Genomic DNA, 23,034 nt, shown 5'->3' on the forward strand with positions numbered 1-23,034 from the left:
AAAGCTGTGTGTGTGGGTCTCTGGGTACTGTAGTCCCTCCCTTGTTGTCTGGGCAAGGGATGGCGGAGGCGGGGCAAGGGGCGGACTCCTAGTCCTCGCTTGCGTCAATCATGAGCACGGGGCGGGGCTGGAGACTAGGCACCCCAGCACGTCCTGCCCCGCCGGAAGTGAAGGTGCGGGTTCGGTCGCGGGCTCTGAGCGGGTGAGGCGCGCGGGGACACCGGCGCCGACAATCGGTGGGGGCGGGTGGGGGACGCCTCAGCTGGGGCCATTAGAGGGGAGCCCCTGGGACCCGAAGGGCGTTTGTCAGGTGGTACAAAGGGGAACCCCATGGAAAGAGGCGAAGGGGACGGATGCGCCCTGTCTAGGGGAGCTCGTTTGGTGACCCGGAGTTCCCAAGTCGGTGGGGGAGAAGGGAGGGCGGGGTTCTGAAAGGAGTGTGTTTGGCCTCCGGTTGGGCTGTTATTTAAGAAATGGCCGAGCAAGGCGGGTGGGCCTCGGTTGGAGATTAAGAGCCATCTTAAAAGGTGGAGGACCTAGGAGAGGCTGGGGTCGGGTGGGGTGGAGGAAGGTTGGGGGCGTTTAAATGTTCTGTGGACTCACAAGATCACAAGGTGGGCGGGAGGCTGAATGTAGACCTGATTTCATCATATCCCTATCCTGCCTCCCTGTTCTTGCAGCCCCTGCCCGGATGGCAGCAGTAATTCTAGGGGGAGACACCATGGGCCCTGAGCGTATCTTCCCCAATCAGACTGAGGAACTAGGACCACACCAGGGTCCTACAGAAGGCACTGGGGACTGGAGCAGTGAGGAGCCTGAGGAAGAACAGGAGGAAACCGGGGCAGGCCCAGCTGGCTACTCCTACCAGCCCCTGAACCAAGATCCTGAACCAGAGGAGGTGGAGCTGGCACCAATGGGAGATGGAGAAGATGTAGTCGCCGACATCCAGGATCGGATCCAGGTACGGTGGAGGAGGCATTGTTCCTGAGCAGGTGAAGCTGGGATCCTTGAAGGGCTGGCCCTGAACTATTTTATCTCTGGCTCTGCAGGCCCTGGGGCTTCATTTGCCAGACCCACCATTAGAGAGCGAGGACGAAGATGAGGAGGGAGCCACGGCATTGAGCAACCACAGCTCTATTCCCATGGACCCAGGTAAAAGAGATCAATTTTTCATGCTGGAATAATTATGGAGGAAAGGGACTGGCTAGAACCACGAGGTCACAGAGGAATACCCTGTTCCTAAAACGACAGTTTATAATCTAAGATTTTGCAGACTTCAGAATCCCAGTGAAATGCTATTCTGCTAGACTTGGGGAACGGGCAGGCTTGCCTAGAAAATAACAGATGGATTTGGTGACCTGGCTAGCCCAGTGGCTCTGGGTTAATTAACGGAATGGGAAGGGGAGCTGGTCCCATTGTTTCTTTTCTCTTATTGGTCTCTGCCTGTGATTTCAGAACATGTAGAACTGGTGAAAAGGACAATGGCTGGAGTAAGCCTGCCTGCGCCAGGGGTTCCGGCGTGGGCTCAGGAGATATCAGATGCCCAGTGGGAAGACGTGGTACAGAAGGCCCTCCAAGCCCGGCAGGCATCCCCTGCCTGGAAGTGACCACCTGGAGGTCTGCCTTACCTTCCTGCATTCCAGAGCGGAACCAGCACAGGACTGAACACATCCCTGGTTGTAATGTCCAGTTCCATCCTCCCCGTCTCCCCTTCCACATCAAGGCAAATCAGACTTCTCAGAGACCCACTTTATTCAGTTCTGTACATATGGGGACATCGGCCCAAGCCCAACCCACCTTCGCATGTATCACTCTGGAGAATAAAGCACCCTATGTACACAGCCAAAAGCTGCACTGCCTGTGCCCCTGGGACCTGGGTCTGGTCCTCCTAAGCCCTTGCCCCTCCATGGTAACTGAAAGGGACAAGTGAGGGCCTGCCCAGCATTAGCACAAACAAGGAAATAAATAGGTGTTGGGGGAGCCATGCTTGGGGCACTGCTCCCTGCTTCCTTCCTGCTAACTTTGGGAACCAACGGCACAGGAAAGCAGTCAGCCCCAGGTGGTCCCTTCCATGTCTGTGATCCCAGGGCTGCTGCTCACCAAAGAAGGGGCACAGGGTAGGGTGTTTGTTCATCCTCTTCTCTTGGTCCATCTGGGCCCTTATTCATCACCTACTGTCCATAGCCTATGCATTTCTGTTTGACCTCCCATGTGGTCTTGGTCAGACGGAGGGTAAAAGGAAATAATACAGCCCCCTCAGCCTGCGCACTGCTGGGGCTGGGGGCCTCCTTGTGCTGTGGGGGGTTGGCGCCCCTCCAGCTACTGACTCCAGGGGCCAGTGGGGCGTGACATAACTTTGGTGAGAATAATCTCCTGCCGCTCCCTGTGCCTCTGCAGGGGAGGGAGAGGAGACCCCTGGAGTTCAAATGAGGATGAGGGGAAGAGAGGAGCATATGTATTCCTGTGTGTATTTCTCAGAGCAGCCTCAGGTAGCTGTGGGGTTAGGAGCAGGAGGGGGACAGGCCTCCCTAGTTCTCTGAGCACGAAGCAGCTTAGTGCTCAGCCCATCTCTACTAGCCACAGGTAGGCATGAACACACTTGGGGGAGAAGAGGGACCACGCTGTGGGTGTCCCTGCTTCAAGTGCCACATCACCCTCCCTAGAGGAGCTAGACAGGCACTGCCTTGCCCCGCGTCAGTCAGTGGGGAGCAGAGGGTGGAGGGCGAGGGCGGCGTCCCCGGGCTGAGTGGGCTGTGGCCCTGTGGAGGGAAGGTGAGGGCGTCAGAGAGCCTCCTGGCTGGCAGTTAAGAACTCTTCTGCCCGCTTGTGCGCCTCCAGTGCCTTCATGGTGTACACATCCTGGGGCAGCTCCGACTTCCTCCGAAGCAGCACTTTCTCCTTCTTGATGTCCTTTAGCATCTGTGTACGGATACAGAGAAGGCGAGGACTGGTGACCAATTCCCAGTGCATTCTATTGTTTCCTCCCCTTATTCCTGGGCTCTGCTGCTCCTGTCTCCTCTCCCTCCCAGAGCTGTCTTTATTTCCTCTCCCCACTCCCTCTGTGCCCTGCCACCTGCATGGCCTCTGTCTCCACCGCCCTCTTCAGAAGCTGGATGTCCTCTGCTGTGGGGGTCTCTGTCTCCATTGAGTACACAGGTGGCAGTGGTGGCGGAGCTCGGAACATGGGATACTGAGAAGGAAAGGAGGCGTGGACGTGTGGGGAGAGCCACTTCCGAAGTCTGTTTGCCTCTACTCCCCCTCAAACAAACCCGCCCGCAGACCAAGATGGACCGCTCAGTTCCGGGTAACGGCAGAAAAACCTCACCTGGGGATTAAGTCGGGCCAGCTCCTCGATCTTTTGCCACATCTCTTCTCTTTCCTTCATTCGGAACCGGCCCCTGAGGAAGCAGAGACAGGATGGGGGTTGGGCTTGAGAGAGAAGCAAAGGGGCGCCAGTGGTGGACAAGCAAAGCCCTGCAGGCAGACATACGCACTTCTGCTTCTCCGCCTTGTACTGCTGTGTGCAGTCATCAAACAGCTTCTGATTCATCTCCATAAACAGCTTCAGGGCGTTGTAGATCAGCCCGTGGATTGTCCTGCCACGGGGGAAAGATGACGTATAGGAGGCCAGAGCCTGCCCTTCGTACTAGGACCCCAATTTGCCCTCTCCTAGGAGGTGTCTGCTAAGAGCTTTCTCAGTTACTACTATTTCACAAACGCCGCGGTGTAAGCTCATCTCTCTGACCAAATTACGTGACTTGAGGTGGGCATTTCAGGGTCTTTACAAATACTGGTCCGCTTATCCATCCTCCTCCCACCCCGTGCTCCACGACCCACCTTCTTCCACTATTTCCTATGCTCTGGGCCACACTAATGGGCTCCCAGCAGCATGAGAGGCATCTGTGCTACAGGGTCCCTGCTTTTAGCAGGAAAGTCTTTTTACAACCCTGGAATTCAATACATACTGGGAAAGTCACATGAGCTTCTCACAGCATGGAATTAAGTCTCCAAAGCTGCAGACTCTCTGACCACAAGAAGAGGTGTAGTACAGGCCACTGCTCTGCTGTTTGGTATCACAGGGCATCCTCACAAAGGTATCTTCTCCCTAGTCAGTCCCTCAGGTTCTATCAACGTGCAGTGGGCACCGGCCCCACTTGCTGAGTGAGCACATGAGACTGTCGGCTCTTTTGTTCTCCCACACCCTCACAGGTTCCCAAACCAGAGCCCCAGGGCCAAACCCCACGCCAGCCCCCTACTTGTTCCAGTGGCTCTTGGAGTTCCTGTAGAGTGCGGGGAACATGATGGGGAGGACGCGGGCAGCATTGTCACTTATCAGGCTCATGATGTACTCATTGTTCCAGTAATAGAGAGCACGTTCTGCCACCTGGTGGGGACAGACGGGACTCCGTGGGGACACGGCTAGCTTTGCTCAAGAACACCCATTGGTGTCTGGGAGGCAGGGGCTGGGCGACGCTGCATCTGGGTCTCACCTGGAAATGGGGGCTGGAGACACACTTGGCCAGCTGGCGGAAGAGTGGTTCCATGACTTTGCTGAACTCCGAAGGTTCAATGACATCCAGAATCTCCTCCAGCTCATTCAGGAACATCACCTCCTTGGGGCTGTGGGTCTTGGGCCAGAACTTGAGAAGTCCCACAATCACCTGTGAGATAAGGAGGACACGGGGGTCAAATTGTCCCTCAATACTTGCCTGGTTCTCCAGGAAGCCTTCCTACCCTCCCAACCACCCAACTCCCTGCTGGGCACAGCCTGGGTGGCCCCCACGAACTGCTCATGTTTCTCTAGCTTGGATCTGTTTCCTAGGCGTCCACAGGTTTTCCTTCTCCTTCAGAGAGGAAGCTATGTCACCAGTTGGGCCACATCTCCCCCGAGCACCCGCTTACAGGACAGCTCGACAGGTACAGACGGGCAAGTGCTGCTGACAGAGATGGACCCTGGGGCTTAGAGGAATTACCGGCTCGGTGAGACTGCTCTCCTTCTCCAAGAACTGCACCACACAGTATGCCAGCTGCGAAGAGGTTGAGGTGGGGAGGAGGTGAGGTTCACGGCCCAGGGCTCACCGAGGTGAGTGACAGAAGCAAGACCCCAGAAGAGGAGGTGTAGAGAGGAATTAGCCACTCCCTCTGCCACCCCATCCCAGCCGGAATACCTTCCCTCCCTCTCTTTTCTCTGTTGCGCGGGTCAGGGGTCATCAGGAGGAAGGCAGCTCACCTGAGGGTGGTAGACACTCAGGGACTTGACCTTGTGAAGGGGAAGCAAGACACGGATAAGGAACATCTTGTGCTCTTCCTTGAGGGGCAAGGCAAAGCCATTGATGATGCTAGGAGTTAAGGGAGGCTTGTGAGGACCAAAACAGAGCCCGGTCCAAGCTCACGGCGCCCAGCCTCCCAACCGTTTTCAGGCATGTGTGCCCCACCCCACCTCTCACCTGCCCAGGATCTCCAGGAGCTCAGCAATCCCGTTGTGATGCTCTGTCTCATAGATGAACCTAAGGGAAGAAAAATGTCTCTGGACCCCCCGATGCCCCTCCAGCATTGTCCAGTTCCCCCTACCTCTCTTCTCCCACCCCACCCCCCCCCTCAGTGGGGACTGGCTTCGCTCCTAAGCCTGGACTCCTGGCCTCACCTGTAGAAGATGTGGTTGATCTGCCTACGGATATAAGCCCGGAGACCCAAAAACTTGCCGTAGATGCGATGCAAGATGGTCTTGAGGAAGTCCCGCTCTCGAGGGTCCTCACTGTCAAACAGGTCCAAGAGCTGGGAGCAGGCAGGAGGAAAAGCTGTGAGCGAGGCAGCCGCCGAGGGAGGTGGGGCGGGGGGACATAGGATCCTGGCCAGGGGAAGCCCAGAGGTTCTCTGGAGACGGGGAGTGGGGACAAGTCTCTGGAAAAAGTGATTCTATTACCCTGCTCTACCCCGGGTGCTGTCTGAGTATGCAGGTTTGCACGCCCCCATTGAGGGGGGGAAGGTAACTTGTGTTGTTCTGTTTCCTTCCATTACGCTGGAAGCTTCTTAAGGGCAGAGTCGGTTTGTGTAACCCCAAGACGCAGCTGCAACCCAACATATGCAGCCGCAGGAGAAAGAGCAGCTGGACTGGAGCGAGGGGACGTGGCACTAGAGTTCATGAACTGGAGGGAGGGGAGGAACAGGATTTCAGGGACTCACAGCAAGGACAAACTTCTGGTCAATGTACTTCTTGGCAATGTTTGGCTGGAAATCCGGAGACTCGAGGAAACGTAAGAAAAACTCGTACACGAGCTGGGAGAGGAAAGGAGCATCCACTTAGGGGGTGGGGACTTACCCCTGGCGGCAGGTCTCTCAGTGCCCCAGTCCCTGCAGCCAGGGCCGGCCTCCCCCCTTTCCCTGGTACCTGCAGGTGTGGCCATGCGGCTTCCAGGGTGGGCTCATCTTCCTCTGGGTCAAACTCGGCCCCGGTGGGATTCGATGAAGGTGGCAGCGTCCGGAAGAGGTTCACGGAAAACTGAGGGGGAGGGCCCAGGTGAGAGCTCCGTCCAGGCTTCTCCGGGACCCCCGCCCCTGCCTGCTTTCCCCTTTCCCTGTGCCCACCATGGTGACAGCCTCAGGGTAAATGGCTTCGGTGACAACATCGCGGCTATGGGTGATGTACTCCACCATTTCGTTGAGTCCTGCCCGCTTCACCTCCTTGAATTTGAGGTCACTGAGTGGGTCTGACACAAAGTCAAAGAGGACGCAGCACTGGCGCAGCTTCTGGATAAACAGCTCCTCCCGCTCCTGGGTTGGCGAATCTGGAAGGGGGCCCCCACAGTCAGGTTCTTCACTGACACGCCCTACTCGCCTCACAGGGCTTTCCCCTAGCCCGTCCTGCCTCCATCCTGCTCCCCTGGCACTCCCAGCCCCGGTGGAATTACCCCTCATATTTGCTACAGTTCCCATCCCCACAAAATACCACAAAGCTCTACTCTGCTAACACCCGGTGCCCCCTAGGCTTGGTGCACCAGCCCCCTGACCTCTCCGAGTACCTTTCAGAGCAGGAAGCTTCTGCAACTCCCGGTTCTTGCTGAGGTTGAAGCGGGAGGAGCTTTGCCTTCGCTCCTTCTTGACAATCTGGGGCCCCCCTGAGTACTTGATTTTGCTGAGCTGCGTGGGGGGTGGTGTGCTGTTGCTGGGACGCTTGTTGGATGACGGTGGCTGAGACGGGGGCTGCGGCTGGGCCTGGGGTTGTGGCTGTGGCTGTGGCTGGGCCTGATCAAACAAGTGAGTTGTTGAAGTCCGAATTCCTCCTCCCACCCCAGGCCAGGACCACCGTCCGTCCATTCCCCAGTCCATGTATGCCTGTGCGGACCTGGGCAGTGAGGAGCTGTCCCCTGCCCTGGAAGGAGCCAAGGCCAGGGTCACAGATAACTATGGGTTATCCCTGGAAGGGAGTGGTCACGGAGTCGTGTCTCCCCAAGTGATGCCTCTTGCCTGTCCATCCAGAGCTTTCTCAATGTTCACTACAGTTCACGAACAGGCGAAACTAATCGATGGTGACAGAGTCAGAAAAATGGCTATCTTTCCGGGGCTGAAGTCGGGGCGGTGAGGGGTGGTGTGTGGGCACTGACTGAGGAGAGGCATGAGGAACCTTCTGAGTCATTCTGTATCTGGACTGCCGCTGCGAGACGGTACACAGCCTATACCACGTACAAGTTCACTGAGCAGACACCTACGGTTACTGTACTGTCCACGTTACTGAATGTGTGATGGTCTTTCATGACAAGCTAAAAGACATTCATTCCCATGTCTCAGTAGTTTCACTACTAGAAATATAGCTTAAGAAAAATCCTAAATATAAAAGAAGGCTTTGGCCTTGTTATACTTTTTACAGCCTTATGTATAACAGGAAAGAAAGGAAGAAATGGGGTATCATGGAGTTAAAATCAACTTTATGACAACTACGTACTAAATACAATCATGCATGGTTCCGCCGTGAAAAATATTTCCACAGTCAGAGTAATTTACCCAAAATTGGTGCTAAGTATTTTGGGAGGAGGGGAAATGTCCACAGGGCGGTATAAGACACCAAGGCCTTCATTTTCCACAGTAGGGAGTCAACAGATAATATCAAAACCTCAACAATTAAAAAAAAAGTGGAAGACTCTTATTTGAAAATCATAGAAGTCCATCTCCAAGGAAGGAGTTAGGAGTTGAACGTGGTTGTCACAGACCAACGGGGGGTGGGGTGGGGGGGGAGCCTGGGCAGGGGCTGCCTTTTCCATTACAAACCCGAGACTTTCTGAACGATGTACATGTTCATGTCTGTCATGTTGATACAAACGAAAAATAAACGTAAAATAAGGACACTGAGAACAGCGCGTGCAAAAGGAGCTCCCGCACGTTACGACACAGGCACAGAACCCAAAACCCTGGGAAGAAAAGGAAAAGAACAAGACCAAGTGCACCACTGTGGTCGTGACTATCTCCTGTGGTAACAGAATGATGGATGATTTTTTTTTCTCCTTTTTGATATTCTGTACAAGCTGACACTGCTTTGATCTTGAGAGAAATACGGCTGATTTTTAAAAGCTACCTCTATGCTTCTTCCTAGACACGGGTGCAGAGCCCCTTTAAGCCCATTTGCAGAAGCCTACGCACGGATATTTGCACGCAGTCCACCCACAGGTATTGTCCAGGTAACCCCACTGGAAGAGGAGAGGCTGAGCCACGGGACAGCCCTTGCCCCCAACCAGGGACTGCAGCAGGGCTAGAGGAGTGAGGCCACGTCCAGATGGGCACCCAGAACACAGGAAAGTTGTCCTGTCCTCATATCTGCCACCCCCACCTCTTCTCCGGTCCCCTCCATAAACTCTTACTTCATACCATAAGGAGTGGGGGAATTTGAAATCTTCTGGGATAGGAGAAAGGGAAGCATGTTATGTTTTGTAAGCTCTGAATTTCTGATAGCAACAATTATGTTGAGCTTGTGACCTAACTGGGGATCAGAGAATGGGAAGGGAGTACGGGGTCCAGCCTGAGGCAGGTCTTGGGTCCAGTGTGGTTCACTACCACTTTGGCCATTTGGCCTCCTCCCCCACCTAAAATGACGGCCCCAGATACCAACTGGACGAGGGGAACGCAAGGCAGTGGGCAAATCAGCCATCAAACACCTCTCCTGCCATGACCAGCACTCAGCTAGTGTGATTTTGGTTAGTGTGGGGCACCTGGAGTCTGGGGTCTCTCTTCCCTTATATGGCAGGTAGGTTACATGTTGATGGAGTGCGGGGGAGAGGGATGGGGGAGAGGTTACATGTTGATGGAGGGCGGGGGAGGGGGGCTAGAGTTTGGTATGCATTAGACTCTCCCCTGCTTTGTGCCTCCATTTCCCTGTCATAGGAACAACCACACCCTTATCTGTGGAGCTTAAGGGTCAAGGGCAGATGGGCGTGACTGCCTGGGTTTGACTCTTGGCTCTGCCATTTATTAGCTCAAAGTCATACAGTCGCTCTATGCCTCAGTTTCTTCATCTGTAAAATGGGAATGACAACAGTACTTACCTCAAAGGATTGTAATAAGGATTTAAATGAACAGTACATGGCACTCAGAAGTGTTTTATAAGCAGTATCTTCTATTACTGTTATTCATTATTTCCCATCCCTGGATTTTAGGAATGCAGCCTGGAAATTCCTGAAATTAACACACCTCAAATGTTCCTTAGAGTCCATTATCTTCCTTGTTTTAAAATGGGGGAACCCATGAAGGCATTGCATCTTTCAAGACCCAGCTTAAGTCCCACCTTTCTCCAAAAACCCTTCTCAGATGACTCCAAACCTTGGTTATCTACCCCGTCCCCAGCCTCCTGACACTACTTGTCTGTCCCACTGGCTCTGTGATCACCCCCAGTGACACCTCTTATTCTACCTGTTCACATGCCATTCCCCCCACTAGAAAGCCAGGCCCTTGAAAGCCTGGACCCTGGTTTGCTCCGCTCTGGATGCCCTCAGCACTAGCACCTGACAGGCATTCAACAAATGTGTGATTGGTTGATTGACTGGGGGCTAAACCCAGGCCCCTCCCCACAAGCCCTTCCTGTACCAATCTAGAAACCCTCAGAACGGAGCCCTGGCCAGAGGCAGGAGCAGAGTGAGAGGGGGAAACATTAGTGTGAGAAGTTCTGTGGCAGTGGAGGAAGCAGTCTCGGGAAGAACACGTCTCTCTCCATCCTCCCAGACAGACACAGATATCCTGCACTTTCACGAACCTCACACCGAGGGCACGTCCAGAGAAAGGAGCCATCCTTCCCAGCGAGGGAGAAACAAGGCCTCCATTTTCTCTGCTAACGATGAGGGCGTTGGACTAGATCAGTGGTTTCCCAACCATTCTCCACGTAAGGTTTCAAGGGAAGACAGGGTTGCATGGCTAAAAATCAAAGTTTAAAAATCACCCAACAGGCCATCCCGGTGGCTCAGGCAGTTGGAGCTCCGTGCTCCTAACTCCGAAGGCTGCCAGTTCGATTCCCACATGGGCCAGTGGGCTCTCAACCACAAAGTTGACAGTTCAATTCCTCGAGTCCCGCAAGGGATGGTGGGCAGCGCCCTCTGCAACTAAGATTGAACACAGCACCTTGAGCTGAGCTGCCGCTGAGCTCCCAGATGGCTCAGTTGGTTGGAGCCTGTCCTCTCAACCACAAGGTTGCCGGTTTGACTCCCGCAAGGGATGGTGGGCTGCGCCCCCTGCAACTAGAAAACAGTAACTGGACCTGGAGCTGAGCTGCGCCCTCCACAGCTAAGATTGAAAGGACAACAACTTAACTTGGAAAAAAAAAGGCCTGAAAGTACACTATTCCCCAATAAAAGTCCTGTTCCCCTTCCCCAATAAAATCTTTAAAAAACAAAAAAACAAAAACAAAAAAAAACACCACCCAACGAGTTGGTGCCTATGGTCCCTTCCCTACTAGGATTGCATTAAAGGCTGGGGGGACTGGGGAGCAGCTGAGCAGGCTGAGCCGGCCCCACCCCCACCCCATGGGGCCACCCCTATTTTATAAGGACCAGACTCCTAGGCCCCAGACACAAAAAGCATCTGAGAGACAGCTGGGCTGGACCAGCCAGCAAAGACCCTGGCCGCCAAGCCTCGATGAGGCTTCCTTGGTGAGTCTGTTCGCCCTTGGCTAGGAAACATGCGCGTCAGAAGGGAGGTAAGGGGATATGCCAGCATCTCACTTCACGTACAACACTTTCTCCTAAAAGCTCCAGCTTCTAACTTCTCCTCCACTGACCTGGGCGGGAGGTGGGAGGCAGGCGAGTCCCCTGGAGAACGTTGTGCGGCCATCAGAGCATGCGTGGACACTGATTAAAAGCAGTGGGGCCAACCTGCTGTCCACCCCTCCTATAGCCTGCCCGCTCCCATTTCTGAGACTCTGTAGTGGCGCTCGCCTTGAGACTCTGCTTAAAGTACGTTCTCCTCCCACTTCTACTAAACTCTCAACAGGATCCACACTCCAAGAAGCCTTCCTAGATTCCGGCCTCCAGCAAGTAAGTGGCACCCTGAATTTCCACACCGCACTCACACAGGAGACAGCAACTACACTGCCAACTATCCTCCGAACCAAACCTGGTCCAACCTGATCCTCACATACCCACCATCAACCCACACACTGAAACATAAATAAAACAGGAGATAGAAATATGATTTAAGCACCACAGAAAGTATTGTAACAGAAAGACGAAAGATCAACAGTGAAAAATGCAAAGATCAGGGTTATAGCTTTGGCGTTGTGAATTAACTAGCCAAAAGCTAAAAAGATCGATTTTAGTGTAAAACCCTCAACACCACAGAGGCATTCTCTCCTATGCTGACAACGAGAGCTCGATCGAGCTGTGCTTAATTCGTTCCTTCATTTCTCCAATAAACATCACGCTCAGCATTAGAGATTAAAAGGTGAACAAAACCTGGCCCTTGCCCTCCAAGAGCTCACAGTCCAGTGGGCACGACAGACACAAAAGCAGCTTTTAATACAGGGAAATTCAAAAGCAGAGACAGCAACAAAGGATAGGGGAATACAGAAGGCTAAGCCAAACGCTCTGCCTGAGAACGACGGAGGGAAGATGTCCCGGGAAAGGTGACTGTTCATTTGGCTCTTAAAGGATAAACGTGAGTTTAGGCAAAGAAAGAAAGGAGAGAAATAAAGCAGTCCAGATCAATGGAGCCGCATGGATGAGGGCCGTGCGTCACAAAAGCGCTCATTGTATTAGAAGATGGCATGTCCGGTGGGCAAGAAACCAGGATGGGCACTAGAAGAACGGGGTGGGACCAGCACAGGAGGGCGAGGGTGTGAATTTTTGAACAAAGAGATGCCAACAGAGGTTTTCAAGTAAAGGACTGATACGACCAAAAATGTATTTAGGGTAACCACTCTGGCTATAGGGTGGCCAGGCTGAAGTGGGGGAGAATGGGATAATTTCTTCCTCCCTCTGCCCCCACTCCCAGAACTCAAGACTGGGCGTACCACATAGAAACACCCACAGCACGGACCTGCTTTCTCCAAGAACAGACCAAGAGAGACCTCTGCCTGCAGCGGCAGGTCACAGTGAGTCTGCCCTAAACGCTCAAGGCTCCTTTCCATTCTGAGACTCTCTTTTAGAATCTTGGAGCCAGTGTCTCATGTCATCTAGAACACAGGACAACTGGCTCCCAAGCCGCATGGACCTGGGTTGAATTCCAGCTCCGCTGTTTTACTGCCGAGTGAAAGTGATTTAACTGAGCTAAGCCTCAGTTTCGTCTGTAAAACGGGGACGATGATGACCATGACAGAATGACCTCACAGGAGTGCTGTGAGCATTAAACGAGGAGGTTTTAAGATTTACATGCATGCCAAGTACTCAGCACAGAACCTGGGACAGTGTGTACTGGGGAGAAATGTGTCCCCTCCCCGCCAAATTCACATCAACCCAACATCTGTGAACATGACCTTACTTGGAAATAGGGTCTTTGCAGAGGTAATCAAATTAAGATGAGATCACACTGGATTAGGCTGGGCCCTAAATCCAATAGGACTGGCGTCCTTATGAGAAGAGGGACATCTGGACACAGAGACACAAAGACAGACAGGGGAGAAGAGCATGTGACGATGGAGGCAAAGACTGGCGTGACGCGTCTACAAGCCAAAGAACACCAAGGGTTGTTGAGCACCGTAGGAGCTAGGAGAGGGGCGTGGAGCAGACTCTTCCCTAGGACCTCAGAGGGACCATGGCCTGCGGACACCTTGAGTTCAGACTTCTAGCCTCCAGAACTGTGAGAGAATAAGCCTCTGTTATTTTCATCCGCCAGTTTATGGTAATTTGTTATGGCTGCCCGAAGAAACGAATATACAAGTCACGGTGCAATAAAATAAATGCTGGCTGCTATAATTATTAGGATCAATGGGAAGGACTGGCAAATGCTTGACATGGGAAATTTGGTGTAAGAGCCCAAAACTCTGGACGAGATGAAGGGCGATGAAAGGACTGTGCCAAACAGCTTCTGCTGACCTGCGCCTCACAACCTGGCCCCAACTTTTCCACCATCCCTCTGCCTGAGGCCACCGGGCTGCATTTTTAGAAATTCATGGAGCAGAATTCCTGCAGCTGCCTCATACAGGTGAGCCGTGAGCAGCGTTTCCCAACACAGAGTTCAAGGTGAACTCAACACTCTTCTTTTCCAGAGGGCTTGATATTGACACACTGCCTTTAACAGATTTGTCCAGAAAGGCAGTGGGTGAGACTTGGTGCCAGAAGAGCAAACAGCAGGAGCTGGGACCTCCTGAGGATCGAGTGGGTGGGCAAGGAAGGCCGCTTCCAGGACATGACATCCAATCTATCTAATAACCGAACAAGTAGGAGTTAGGAAACAGCGGGGAGCAGCCCCCTACCTATTCCTTTCTGTCCCTTTCAACCGGGTTTCTAAGTCTCTCTTGTTGCTTTGAAGGTCAGTTGCCAGCTCCCAACTACATGCCCTGGGGGTCCCACAGATGTCATCATTCCTGAAGGGAGGCTGAGCCCAGAGAGAGTGTCCCCCAGAAGCAGGGGCTGAGGATACTGGGAACCAAGAGCAAGAACACACGGGTGTGGGGAAGAAGCCAGCTCTTCCCCTCAGAGCTCACAGGCTGGCAACACCCAGCGAGAAGGGCTAAGCGGACACCTGTTCAGATCCCTGTGCTCATGCAGAGCAAGGAGGACTTTATCTTCTGAGGTCCTCAACTTCCATATCTGTAAAATGGGGGAAACCTACGCTGCTTCTTCCAATTCATTACTCAACGGAGGCCTAAAACGATGGCCACAGGTGACAAAAGTCACCTGTGACAGAATGACCTCTATCACCGAGGTGGTAAGGACCAGAAGAACCCAGAACAATCTAAATCCGGAGTTAACTCCAAACCCTTGTTAACTGATCTCTTCGCCCAACACACACGAGACCCGCCCATAATTAGAGAGTCTGGGTCCTGTTCTCCTCCATCCCTCTGAACGGGAGGCAGGCGAGAGGAATCAAGGATTCCCAGCTCCTGGGTGACACGGGCACGGGCTCACTGTGTTCTCAGGACCCTTCACCAGCCTGAGCATCCCACCGAGCACCGAGCAAACTTTCTGGACTTCCTGAAGTGCCTCCACCCTCGCGTGCTCTCCGCCTGCCGTTTATTGCTTTACAGCCGGAGATTGCTGGGCTGCGCTGACCTCTGCTCGCGGCTGCCCTTCAGCAGCTCCCATCTGATCGGGATCAAGGACAGTGGGCCCAACCCTGCCCGACTCAGGGCCACCAGCCACTCCCCACCTCCTTCCCCACCCGGAGCCATGCTGAAGCCACTTGCCACATCACTGAGCAGCTGTGTACTTCTTCCCTTCTCCCCGGGACCTGGTACCCCTAGCTTTTTGCCCGAAGGAAGAAGGAATGCTCCATACTCAAAGCTGGCAGACAGAGACACAACTTTCACAGGAATTGCTGGGGAGTCTGAAGAATGGGAAAGCTTATTTGGGCTACACCAGCCAAAGGGAAAGCCTGACTGAGGGGGGTGTGCATGGGCTGCCCAGGTCTCTCCCAGGCTCTCGAAGCCTCCTTCCCTCCTGCCCAGATCCCTCTAACCGTCCAGCTCTAACCGGAGCTGATGTCTGCAGCACGACTAGGGCTGCGCCCACATTCATTACCTCCTCAGTGCTCTCGCCTCCACCATCCTTGCCCGAGCTGCTGGGCTTGGCCGTGCCTTTGGCAAGCTTGGGGGGCTCCTGAAGGGAGAAGATGGAGGTAGAGTTAGCAGAAGCCAGGGGAAGGGAAAGACCGTGTCTGGACTCCTTAGGTCTTAGTTGTAATTATCCTCTGTCCAATTTCCTCAGTCAGAACCCCCGAGCACCTAACTGGTCCCCAGCCCAGGGGAAGAGGGATTGGGGTACACAAAGGGAAATTTAGTCCCTCCACGGCGTTTAGCATCTGGTTGGGAAGGCATCTCCATCACACAATAATTAAACACGATGGTGCTCTTTCACCTCCCAAGGTTAGCGTAGGAGTTCGGGTCCGGGAGGGCCTCTGTCAAGAACCAGGGTGAGAAGTCTCAAGGGGAAAGCATCATGGAACAAGCTGCTTAGACTGACTGCTGGCTAAAGTGGGCAGAGGGTGCCGGAGGAGTCTGGCATGCTGGAAGGAATCCCTCCTCTCCCCCCAGGGCCATCTGGAAACATCTGGAGGCATTTTTTTGGATGTCACCAATAGCACCCAGACCAGAGGGTGCTACTGGCATACCCAGGGATGGTACAGGCATGGGCACTGTCCCAGGAATGCCTCGCTGGACGAGCATCGGGGTGAGGCCCTGAGCTGCTACAAAGCATGAGCAGTAGTCCCAAGGCTCCCTCGGGAACCTGGCCACTGGCTCGGAGCCCTGGCCTACCCAGCGTCTCTTCCTATGCTTCCGGCCAAAACAAGCAACTGCACAGGAACAGGATGGGGAAAATGTGGAAAAGACTTGGGGATTGAAGTCTGGCTGCAAGCTCAAAACAAATCATTGGTGTGCCATGGCGGCTCCCGTGACCTTCTGTCCACTTAACAGACCTGTGTGGCGTGCTGGGCACTGGGAGACATGGAGGTGCCCCCGTCCTTGGCACTGACGGGGCCACTCTGGAGGCTCTGGTTCAGCTGTGAGCATCAGACTTTGGGAGGGACAACGACAAACCCTAAGTTTTCTTGGGGGAGGCGGTGGCTGGGAAATACAACCCATACTGGGAGTGGATTCAAAAGCATGTCCTGAGAGCAACAGCTGCAGGAACTGGGAGAGGTAACAATGGAAGGGAGGAGTCATGGCGGGAGGGCCAGCACGAGGGATCTTTACAAATAACTAGAGGGCTGCTCTGTGGACTAAAGATGCCACTTGTTCCATGTGGATCCAGAGGCCCAAGAGCCAAGGCCGGAGCGGCAGGAAGACAGGCTGAGGCTCCAAACAAAGAAGAATTTTCTCCTGCACAGAAACCGGCTGCTTAATGAGGCTGCAAGCGCCCCAACCCCAAGAGCATTCAAGCCGGGGAGCACTCATGCCTCCTCTAAGGCCTTTTGCAGAATGGACTCAAGCCTTCAGTGAAGACCAGCTTGGAGGGCCATGAAAATCACCTCTAGCTCAGAGATTCTGTGACTCAACAGCACCCGAGCCCCTTCCGTGAGAAGTGTTAAATCAAGTGATTGTGACTATGGTGGCAAAAGGAATTCGGGAAGAAGAGAGCTGTGTGGGCTGCAGTAGGGGGAAGGCTTCCTGGGGGAGGGGAGGAAGGAAGCCATTCGCAGGTGTGGAGCATCTCGCACCAGCAGGCAGGAGCTCCGTCTTTGGGCTGAGCCCTCTCCCACTGCCTACTGACCAGGCTGGGCTCACTGAGTCCTCACCGAGCGGCCAGCGAGTGGCTCAGAGCACGGGGTGGAGAGGAAAAGGATGAGGGGGGTACAGGCAGGACACAACACTGAGGTGACAGTCTGCACACATCCCAGATGTGGGCCCTTGGACAAAGCTGGTCCCTCTTTGTACACGTCTCATCTCTCTACTTGACAAGCTCCTGATTCTTTTTTGTGCCCCTCCACCCACCGTACAGCTCTCTCACGGAATGTGCCTAAGAGGGATCCCAGCTGCCTGGGGGTGTGGGTGTGGGAAGACCAGACACACCACTCTTGCTCCCCGGCTCCTACACAACAGGTGAAGGGCACACACCTCAGCCCAGCCCAGCAGTCCAGCGCCGCCTGGCACCGGGGTTTGGAGCCAACCCTATGTTCCGGGCCCAACTTTGACGAGTTATATAATCATGGGCAAATGAACTAGCCTCTCTGAGCCTCAGTTTCCTCATCTATTAAGTGACGACAATCATGGTACCTAATTCCCTTAGCACGGTGTCTGGCACATGAAAACCTTAATGTTAGTCAATGTTATTACTAGTATAATGAACAAGAAGGAAGTGGGAGGGAGTCAGGGAACCCCACCCTGGAACCTAAGAGAGATAAGTCCCAGCTCAGAACGTGAGGGAAGAGGAGGGATGCAAATCCTCCCAGGCGATTGACTCAGCATCCATCCATTGAGTGCCTACTGTGTGCAAGGGAGATGCCGAGCCAAAATGGAGGTTAGTTATCTCAAGGGGAAGAAAAGACTTGTCCACAATTGATTCCAGCCCAAGGGAACACAAAAGGGTCATAGGTGACCTATCGAGAGTTCTACAAATCCAGGGGAGGAGGGAGAGCTCAATCCCAATCCCAATGGAGGGTTTCAGGAAAGGCTTCAGGGAGGAAACCTGGAAGGATGACTGTGACAGGGGCCAACAGAGATGAAGGGGGAAGGGGACAGGTAATGGATGCACAAGAAAAATCCTCTACCCATCCCTTCTTTCTGCCTCCACCACATCCAGACAAACCTCAGTCACACGTCACCTCCCTCCTCCTCAGGACTTGCGTCTCCTCCTCCACTGAAGGAGGCCAAATGCAATTGGAAATCAAAAGCAGAAAGTTAAACCTTAAAGGGGATCAGAGATGCCTGGCCCTCTGCACCCTGATCCTTCCAAGACTCTTTTCCAACCAAATACTTAGCAAGTCTAATTAAAAAGTTTTCTTCTTTTCAGTCATCTGGTAGAGAAAGGCTTTTTGGGGACAGGGCAGTAGTCATTCCCTCGGACTAAAAACTACAGGTAGGTAGGGATCTCACCAGCTTCCCCTGAATTCCATGCCCCTCCACACTTCTTGAAGGAGCCCCTTAGCCCCTGGTGTGACTGACTTGTATATGTATCATCTATAGCTAAGCTACGCAAACTCACCTCAGCATGCCCACTCCCCAAAGACAGGGACTGGGGTGGGGCACACAACCTTGCCCAGCTCAGCACCCCAGGAGGTTCAGCGCCCAGTACACCATCACCAACCCAACACTCAGAACGTCAGGCCCTGAGAGGTGATGGGAACAACCCCAAATCAGAGCTGCCGGGCAGATCTCCAACAGCCCCAGGATAAAGAGTTTCATTGATAAGGTCAGAGATTGGCCCAGCAACCCAGCCAATGAGAGGGCAAATGAAAGCAAGACACCTCTGGGGTCATCAAGATGGGTTGCTTTATGCTGGTGCAGACCCCAGGTCAGAGCTCTCCCCCACCGTGAGAGGCCAGCCAGGAGAGAAGCTGGGGGAGGCTGGAACTGGTATCCTAGCATCCTCTGGGTGAGTCTGTACCTCAAAGGAACCACACCTCTGAGTCAGACTCAGCAACAGCAGGAAATAGAGGGTAGAGAAAGGCAGGGATGAAGAACAGGGGAAGGCGGTATGGAGGTAGAAGAAGGTGAAAGAAGGCAACATCAAGAAATGGCCTGTATCAGGACACCATGCCAAAGGCCAGGGTGTTTCAGGGCTGGCTGGCCTGTGGGGTAAGAAGGAAAAGTAATCAGAGAGTTAGGGCAGATGCCGAATTTGTAGACAGTATGGCCCAGGAAAGACAGAAGTCCAGCACCGATGCAAAAAAGGAAAAATGCAAAGGATTAAGGGAAGAAGCCTGCTCAGATTTGGAAAGGTGACTGGTTTAAAGAACCTGGGAGTTAGCTGATGCCTCTTAGGGGGGACTTTGGTACAGAAGAGGCCTTTATGTCAGGAGCCCTGATATTGCAGCGGGGCCTCCCGCAGGCTGTGTGACCTTGGCCAAGTCCCTTCCCCTGTCCAAGCCTCAGTCTTCTCATCAGTACCACGAGGGATTGCACTGAATGCGCTCCCATCCAGCACAGACATTCTGAGGTTCCATCCACAGAAGGGAAGGCTCCGTTCTGGCTTACAAGTTTGTGTGTGAAGGAAGAAAGAGAGGGAGGGGCCTAGGCCAGATTTGGTGGAGAAGAGAGAAAGCAGAGCTGTTCTAGGTCAGGGAGCTTGGCAGAGCGGGAGAAGGGGGTGTAGGGGACGATGGAAAAGGCCAGCCCAGGCCCAAGAGGGTGAGAGGGGGAGGGAAGAGGCTGGGGGGGGGGGTGTTCTGGGGGGAGGTGCAGTCTCAGATGAGGGGCTGTCCCAAACGAGCAAATGGGTGGGGGATGGGGGAGAGTGGTGGGAGCAGAAAAAGCAGAGGAGTGACCCGGGATTGGGGCAGATCTGGAGGGAAGGGGTTACCCTAGGCCGGGGGTATGTGGAGGAAGGAAGGGAGGTGTAAATGGGGGGACTCTATCCCGGGCAAGGTGAGGGAGCTTTCCCAGCTGCAGCACAGGCTGGGGGTGCGACCAGCAGCGGGGGCGGAGGGCTGGCCCACGGAGTCCTACGGGGGCCGGACGGGAGGGTCAGTCTGGGGCTGTCCCGGGCCTGGCTCGGGCCCCTCCCAGAGGTCCGCGCAGGCCCCAAGGCGGAGGCGCGGGAAAATGGGCCACGCTCACCTTCTCCTTCTTCAGTTTATAGGGCATCTCGGCCCGTCCGGACCCGGCCCGGCTCCTGCGGCCCCGCTCCGGCTCCGGCTTTGCTCGGCCGCACTCGGCCCGCTCGGCGTCTCTTCGCCACCGCCTGCGCGCTGCGCCCGGGTCGAGCGGTGTCTGCGCCTCCAATTGGCCCGAACTCTTACAAACCTGCCTGACAACCAGGCGCCGCCTCTTCGGATTGGGTATTGGAGCCAAGCTGCTTCCTTTTTTTCTCATTGGAAAGGAAGAGTACAAACCGCCAGGGTTCGGCTGCCAGAATTGGCTAAAGTGGGAGATCCCGCCTTAAAGTGGGTCGAGCATAGCTGAGGAGGCGGGGGTAAGGGGAAGCCCAAGCTTAGCCCCCAGTGCCGCACTCCCGCGTCCGTGGTACGTGGGCCTCGGCCATTCTTTGCAACCCGTTCGGTTCCAAAGTGACTCGCACTCTTTACCCACTCTGCTACTCCGCCCAGTCCAAATTGAGGGAAAGAAGCCCTAAAATGAAGGGTACCTTTCTTCATCAGGGTAATGTAGCACTAACTGCATTCATGCAAAATTGGAGGATAGAGCTCCCAAGAGTCCTGGAGGGCATGAGTTTCCAGACAGGGCTTTCAGAGGATCAAAGCGGAAGCCTGGCAGGCCAGGACTTGGGTAAGATGAGATAGGAATCCCGAGTTTGTTGCAGCTTTGAAAAGAGGGTCCCCGTCCCCACTGCAAGTGTCCTGGGATTGGGGAACCAGCTAAATTTGAGCACTTGGGGACACAGTGGAAAAGCTACCTCATTGTGGAGTGTCTCAGGAAATAGATCCCTTACTCCCCACCCTACCCAAGCCAAGGTCGTAATGGATAAAATCAGTTCCTGCCCTCAGGGAGTTCCAGTCTGGCGAAGTCCACAGACGTGTATAAACAGATGAGTTAGATACAGTGTAATAAATGACAAACCTAGAGGTGGCTGGAAGAATGTTTCAGAAAGTCAACTCCAGTAGCAGATTGACTAGGTGAAGAAACTGGAGAAGGCTCAAGAATAAGCCTGTGGTCCTTGCCCAGGAGAGCAATGTTATAAGACAGTGGCCATGGGCCTGGAGAAGGAAGGACAGAATCGGGAAGTGTGTAGAGAAGCAATAGGATTTGGTGATTCATTGGATTGTGGGGAGAATAGTAAGGGAAAGGGAGGAGTTGAGGATGACTTCAGGAAGCCGTCAGAGATGTAGGAGGAAAACGGGTCATAATGGCAAAAGAAGTAAAAGAGAAGTGGTCAATAGTGTCAAACGCCAGAGAGCTTGGGTAAGATAAAGGTCAAACAGCATCATCTTAATCCCGCAGTTAAGAGGTTATGGGTGATCTTTGCAAGAAAGTTTCAGAGGAGTGGAAGGTTATAGTGGGTTGAAGAGTGAGCAAGAGCTGTGGAAGTAAAGGCAATAAATGTGGGCTTCTGGCTATCTTAAAGGAGTAGTATTTGGATTTCAGTGACTAATGACGATTTCAAGGTAATGCAAAGTGGACTGCATGTCAACCATTAATGATTTGCTGGAGGAAAAGCCTGGGAGGAGAGGACATTTATTAGTGGATGGATATTTATATCTGTAGGGGTGTTAACTGAGTCAGGATACCAGATGTGGTTACACATTCCCAAGGCCTCAAGGAACACCATAGTCCTGAGCCCTAGAACTTGCCTGCAACTGTGTAAAGCAGGCATATCTTCTTTGGACCCACTCTACCATTCTACCATCCTCCCAGTCCTTGGTCCCTCTATGAGGCAGGGGACAGAGGCACATAATAGTTTAGAATTATCAAATGGGAACTTTCATCCATGTGGATTTGGGCACCGAGGACATTCTTGCACGCTGTTTTAAAAATGTGGAACTGGGCAATTTCAGGTATTGGACTAGAGGTACCTCTAGGCACTGTAAAGTCACGCATTTTAAAAAAATCTGTTCTTGTCTTTTGAGGGCTAGAAATACCTTATAACATGTAAATCTAATATTCAACTCATATTTTCAGGAATGCATAATGTACAAAGTGGAAGACTGCCTCAAGATGGTCAGCAGGGGTGGCTCAGTTGGTTAGAGCGCAAGGTCTTAACAACAAGGCTGCTGGTTCAATTCCCATATGAGATGGTGGGCTGTGCCCCCTGCAACTAAAAATTGAAAACGGCAACTGGACTTGGAGCTGAGCTGCGCCCTCCACAACTAGATTGAAGGACAATTACTTGACTTGGAGCTGATGGGCCCTGGAAAGACACACTGTTCCCCAACATTCCCCAATAAAAAATTTATTAAAAAAAAAAAAAAGATGCTCAGCTGTAAAAGAAAGGAGCAAGTTGAGCAGTAAATGGAAGAGAATGCAAGGTCCAGAAGGAATACATTGCCACCAACCAATCCATTGATTCTAAGTGCAAACCATTGTTAATAACTGGAAGTGTGGCCTACAAGTGTCCAAGTGTCATGTAGAGAACAGCAGAGGTGGAAACAAAGATGAAATCTAAGTAACAGTACAGGCGGGAAGCAAGCTGTTGATTTGGTGCTCATGACTGAACCCTTGAACCCCTCTTCTGCCTGCTCTGCTGCCCACCTCCCTCTAGGGTAGAAACAGGAAATGGATCTCCAGTTTGCAAGGATTCATTGGGAGAGAGCCACTGGTTGTGGAGGGATGAAAAAGCAAAGCTGTTTTGTCTTTGCTTCAAGTTTGGTGGGAGTAGAACGAACAGGACAAGAATCACTGGAACGTGGGTTTTGTGTAGGATGTGATGGAACAGGTGTGGCAGCACCAAGCGCTCCAGGGATACGTGAATCACACGCAGTAATTCAGCCAGCAGCCACTACGTATCCATAAGCACGTGAGACAATTTTATAATCCTACCACTCCCTCCTGCAACTTTCCTCACAACCTCCAAACCTCAGTGACTGCATTTTCACAGTGGGAACTGTAGTATTTCCAAAGAGGAATGGACTCTTCCTAACACTCCACCTACAGCTCCCAGCACTGGGCCGAGTTGGTCTGTGGCACACCGACCGTATGCATTGATCATTCAATAAACTGTTAACGTACATGCTACGGAGCAAGGTAGTTGATAGGTCGTTACTCCCCGAGCAGGTTCGGAAGGCAAATCCCTGGAAACAAAACACAGTTTCAAAGGGCGCGTGCGTAAAGACTACGCAACCGCAGTAATCGTGTTA

The 23,034-nt window shown here is 53.2% G+C and overlaps 2 protein-coding genes across 3 annotated transcripts; one reads left to right on the forward strand and one right to left on the reverse strand.

The window, feature by feature from the left end:
- The first annotated feature begins 52 nt into the window (after positions 1-52).
- MEA1 (male-enhanced antigen 1) lies at positions 53-1,848 on the forward strand. Of its 2 annotated transcripts, none has more exons than XM_019738381.3 (4): positions 53-173; positions 681-961; positions 1,050-1,152; positions 1,456-1,848. In XM_019738381.3, exons 2-4 carry the CDS (start codon positions 692-694, stop codon positions 1,605-1,607), a joined length of 525 nt encoding a protein of 174 aa, XP_019593940.1. In that variant the 5' UTR covers positions 53-173; positions 681-691; the 3' UTR covers positions 1,608-1,848. The 2 variants fall into 2 exon arrangements, with proteins under 2 accessions (XP_019593940.1, XP_019593941.1); XM_019738382.3 differs by having other exon boundaries at positions 63-202.
- On the reverse strand, positions 1,735-20,002 carry PPP2R5D (protein phosphatase 2 regulatory subunit B'delta). The gene is made up of 16 exons (XM_074332953.2): positions 19,844-20,002; positions 15,150-15,227; positions 7,020-7,242; positions 6,586-6,785; positions 6,389-6,499; positions 6,184-6,276; positions 5,645-5,775; positions 5,448-5,507; positions 5,231-5,339; positions 4,974-5,027; positions 4,491-4,661; positions 4,257-4,384; positions 3,495-3,596; positions 3,326-3,398; positions 3,074-3,190; positions 1,735-2,919 (listed from the first exon to the last, which is right to left on the reverse strand). The coding sequence occupies exons 1-16, from the start codon at positions 19,868-19,870 to the stop codon at positions 2,782-2,784; spliced, it is 1,815 nt and encodes a 604-aa protein (XP_074189054.1). The 5' UTR covers positions 19,871-20,002; the 3' UTR covers positions 1,735-2,781.
- Between the last annotated feature and the right edge of the window lie 3,032 nt (positions 20,003-23,034).

Source organism: Rhinolophus sinicus, chromosome 2 (genome assembly GCF_057876585.1).
Source record: "Rhinolophus sinicus isolate RSI-liver-muscle chromosome 2, RSI-T2T, whole genome shotgun sequence".
Classification (NCBI taxonomy): Eukaryota; Metazoa; Chordata; class Mammalia; order Chiroptera; family Rhinolophidae; genus Rhinolophus; species Rhinolophus sinicus.

What these genes read in the sequence shown, in the direction of transcription:
- MEA1 (XM_019738381.3), top strand. Translation starts at nt 692, where the DNA reads ATGGCAGCAGTAATTCTAGGGGGAGACACCATGGGCCCTGAGCGTATC. An exon ending in ACATCCAGGATCGGATCCAG is followed by an intron (nt 962 to 1,049) that starts GTACGGTGGAGG and finishes CTGGCTCTGCAG; the next exon opens with GCCCTGGGGCTTCATTTGCC. An exon ending in CTCTATTCCCATGGACCCAG is followed by an intron (nt 1,153 to 1,455) that starts GTAAAAGAGATC and finishes CTGTGATTTCAG; the next exon opens with AACATGTAGAACTGGTGAAA.
- PPP2R5D (XM_074332953.2), bottom strand. Translation starts at nt 19,870, where the DNA reads ATGCCCTATAAACTGAAGAAGGAGAAG. An exon ending in CTCCTGGAGATCCTGGGCAG is followed by an intron (nt 5,340 to 5,447) that starts GTGAGAGGTGGG and finishes CTTAACTCCTAG; the next exon opens with CATCATCAATGGCTTTGCCT. An exon ending in TGAGTGTCTACCACCCTCAG is followed by an intron (nt 5,028 to 5,230) that starts GTGAGCTGCCTT and finishes ACCTCTTCGCAG; the next exon opens with CTGGCATACTGTGTGGTGCA.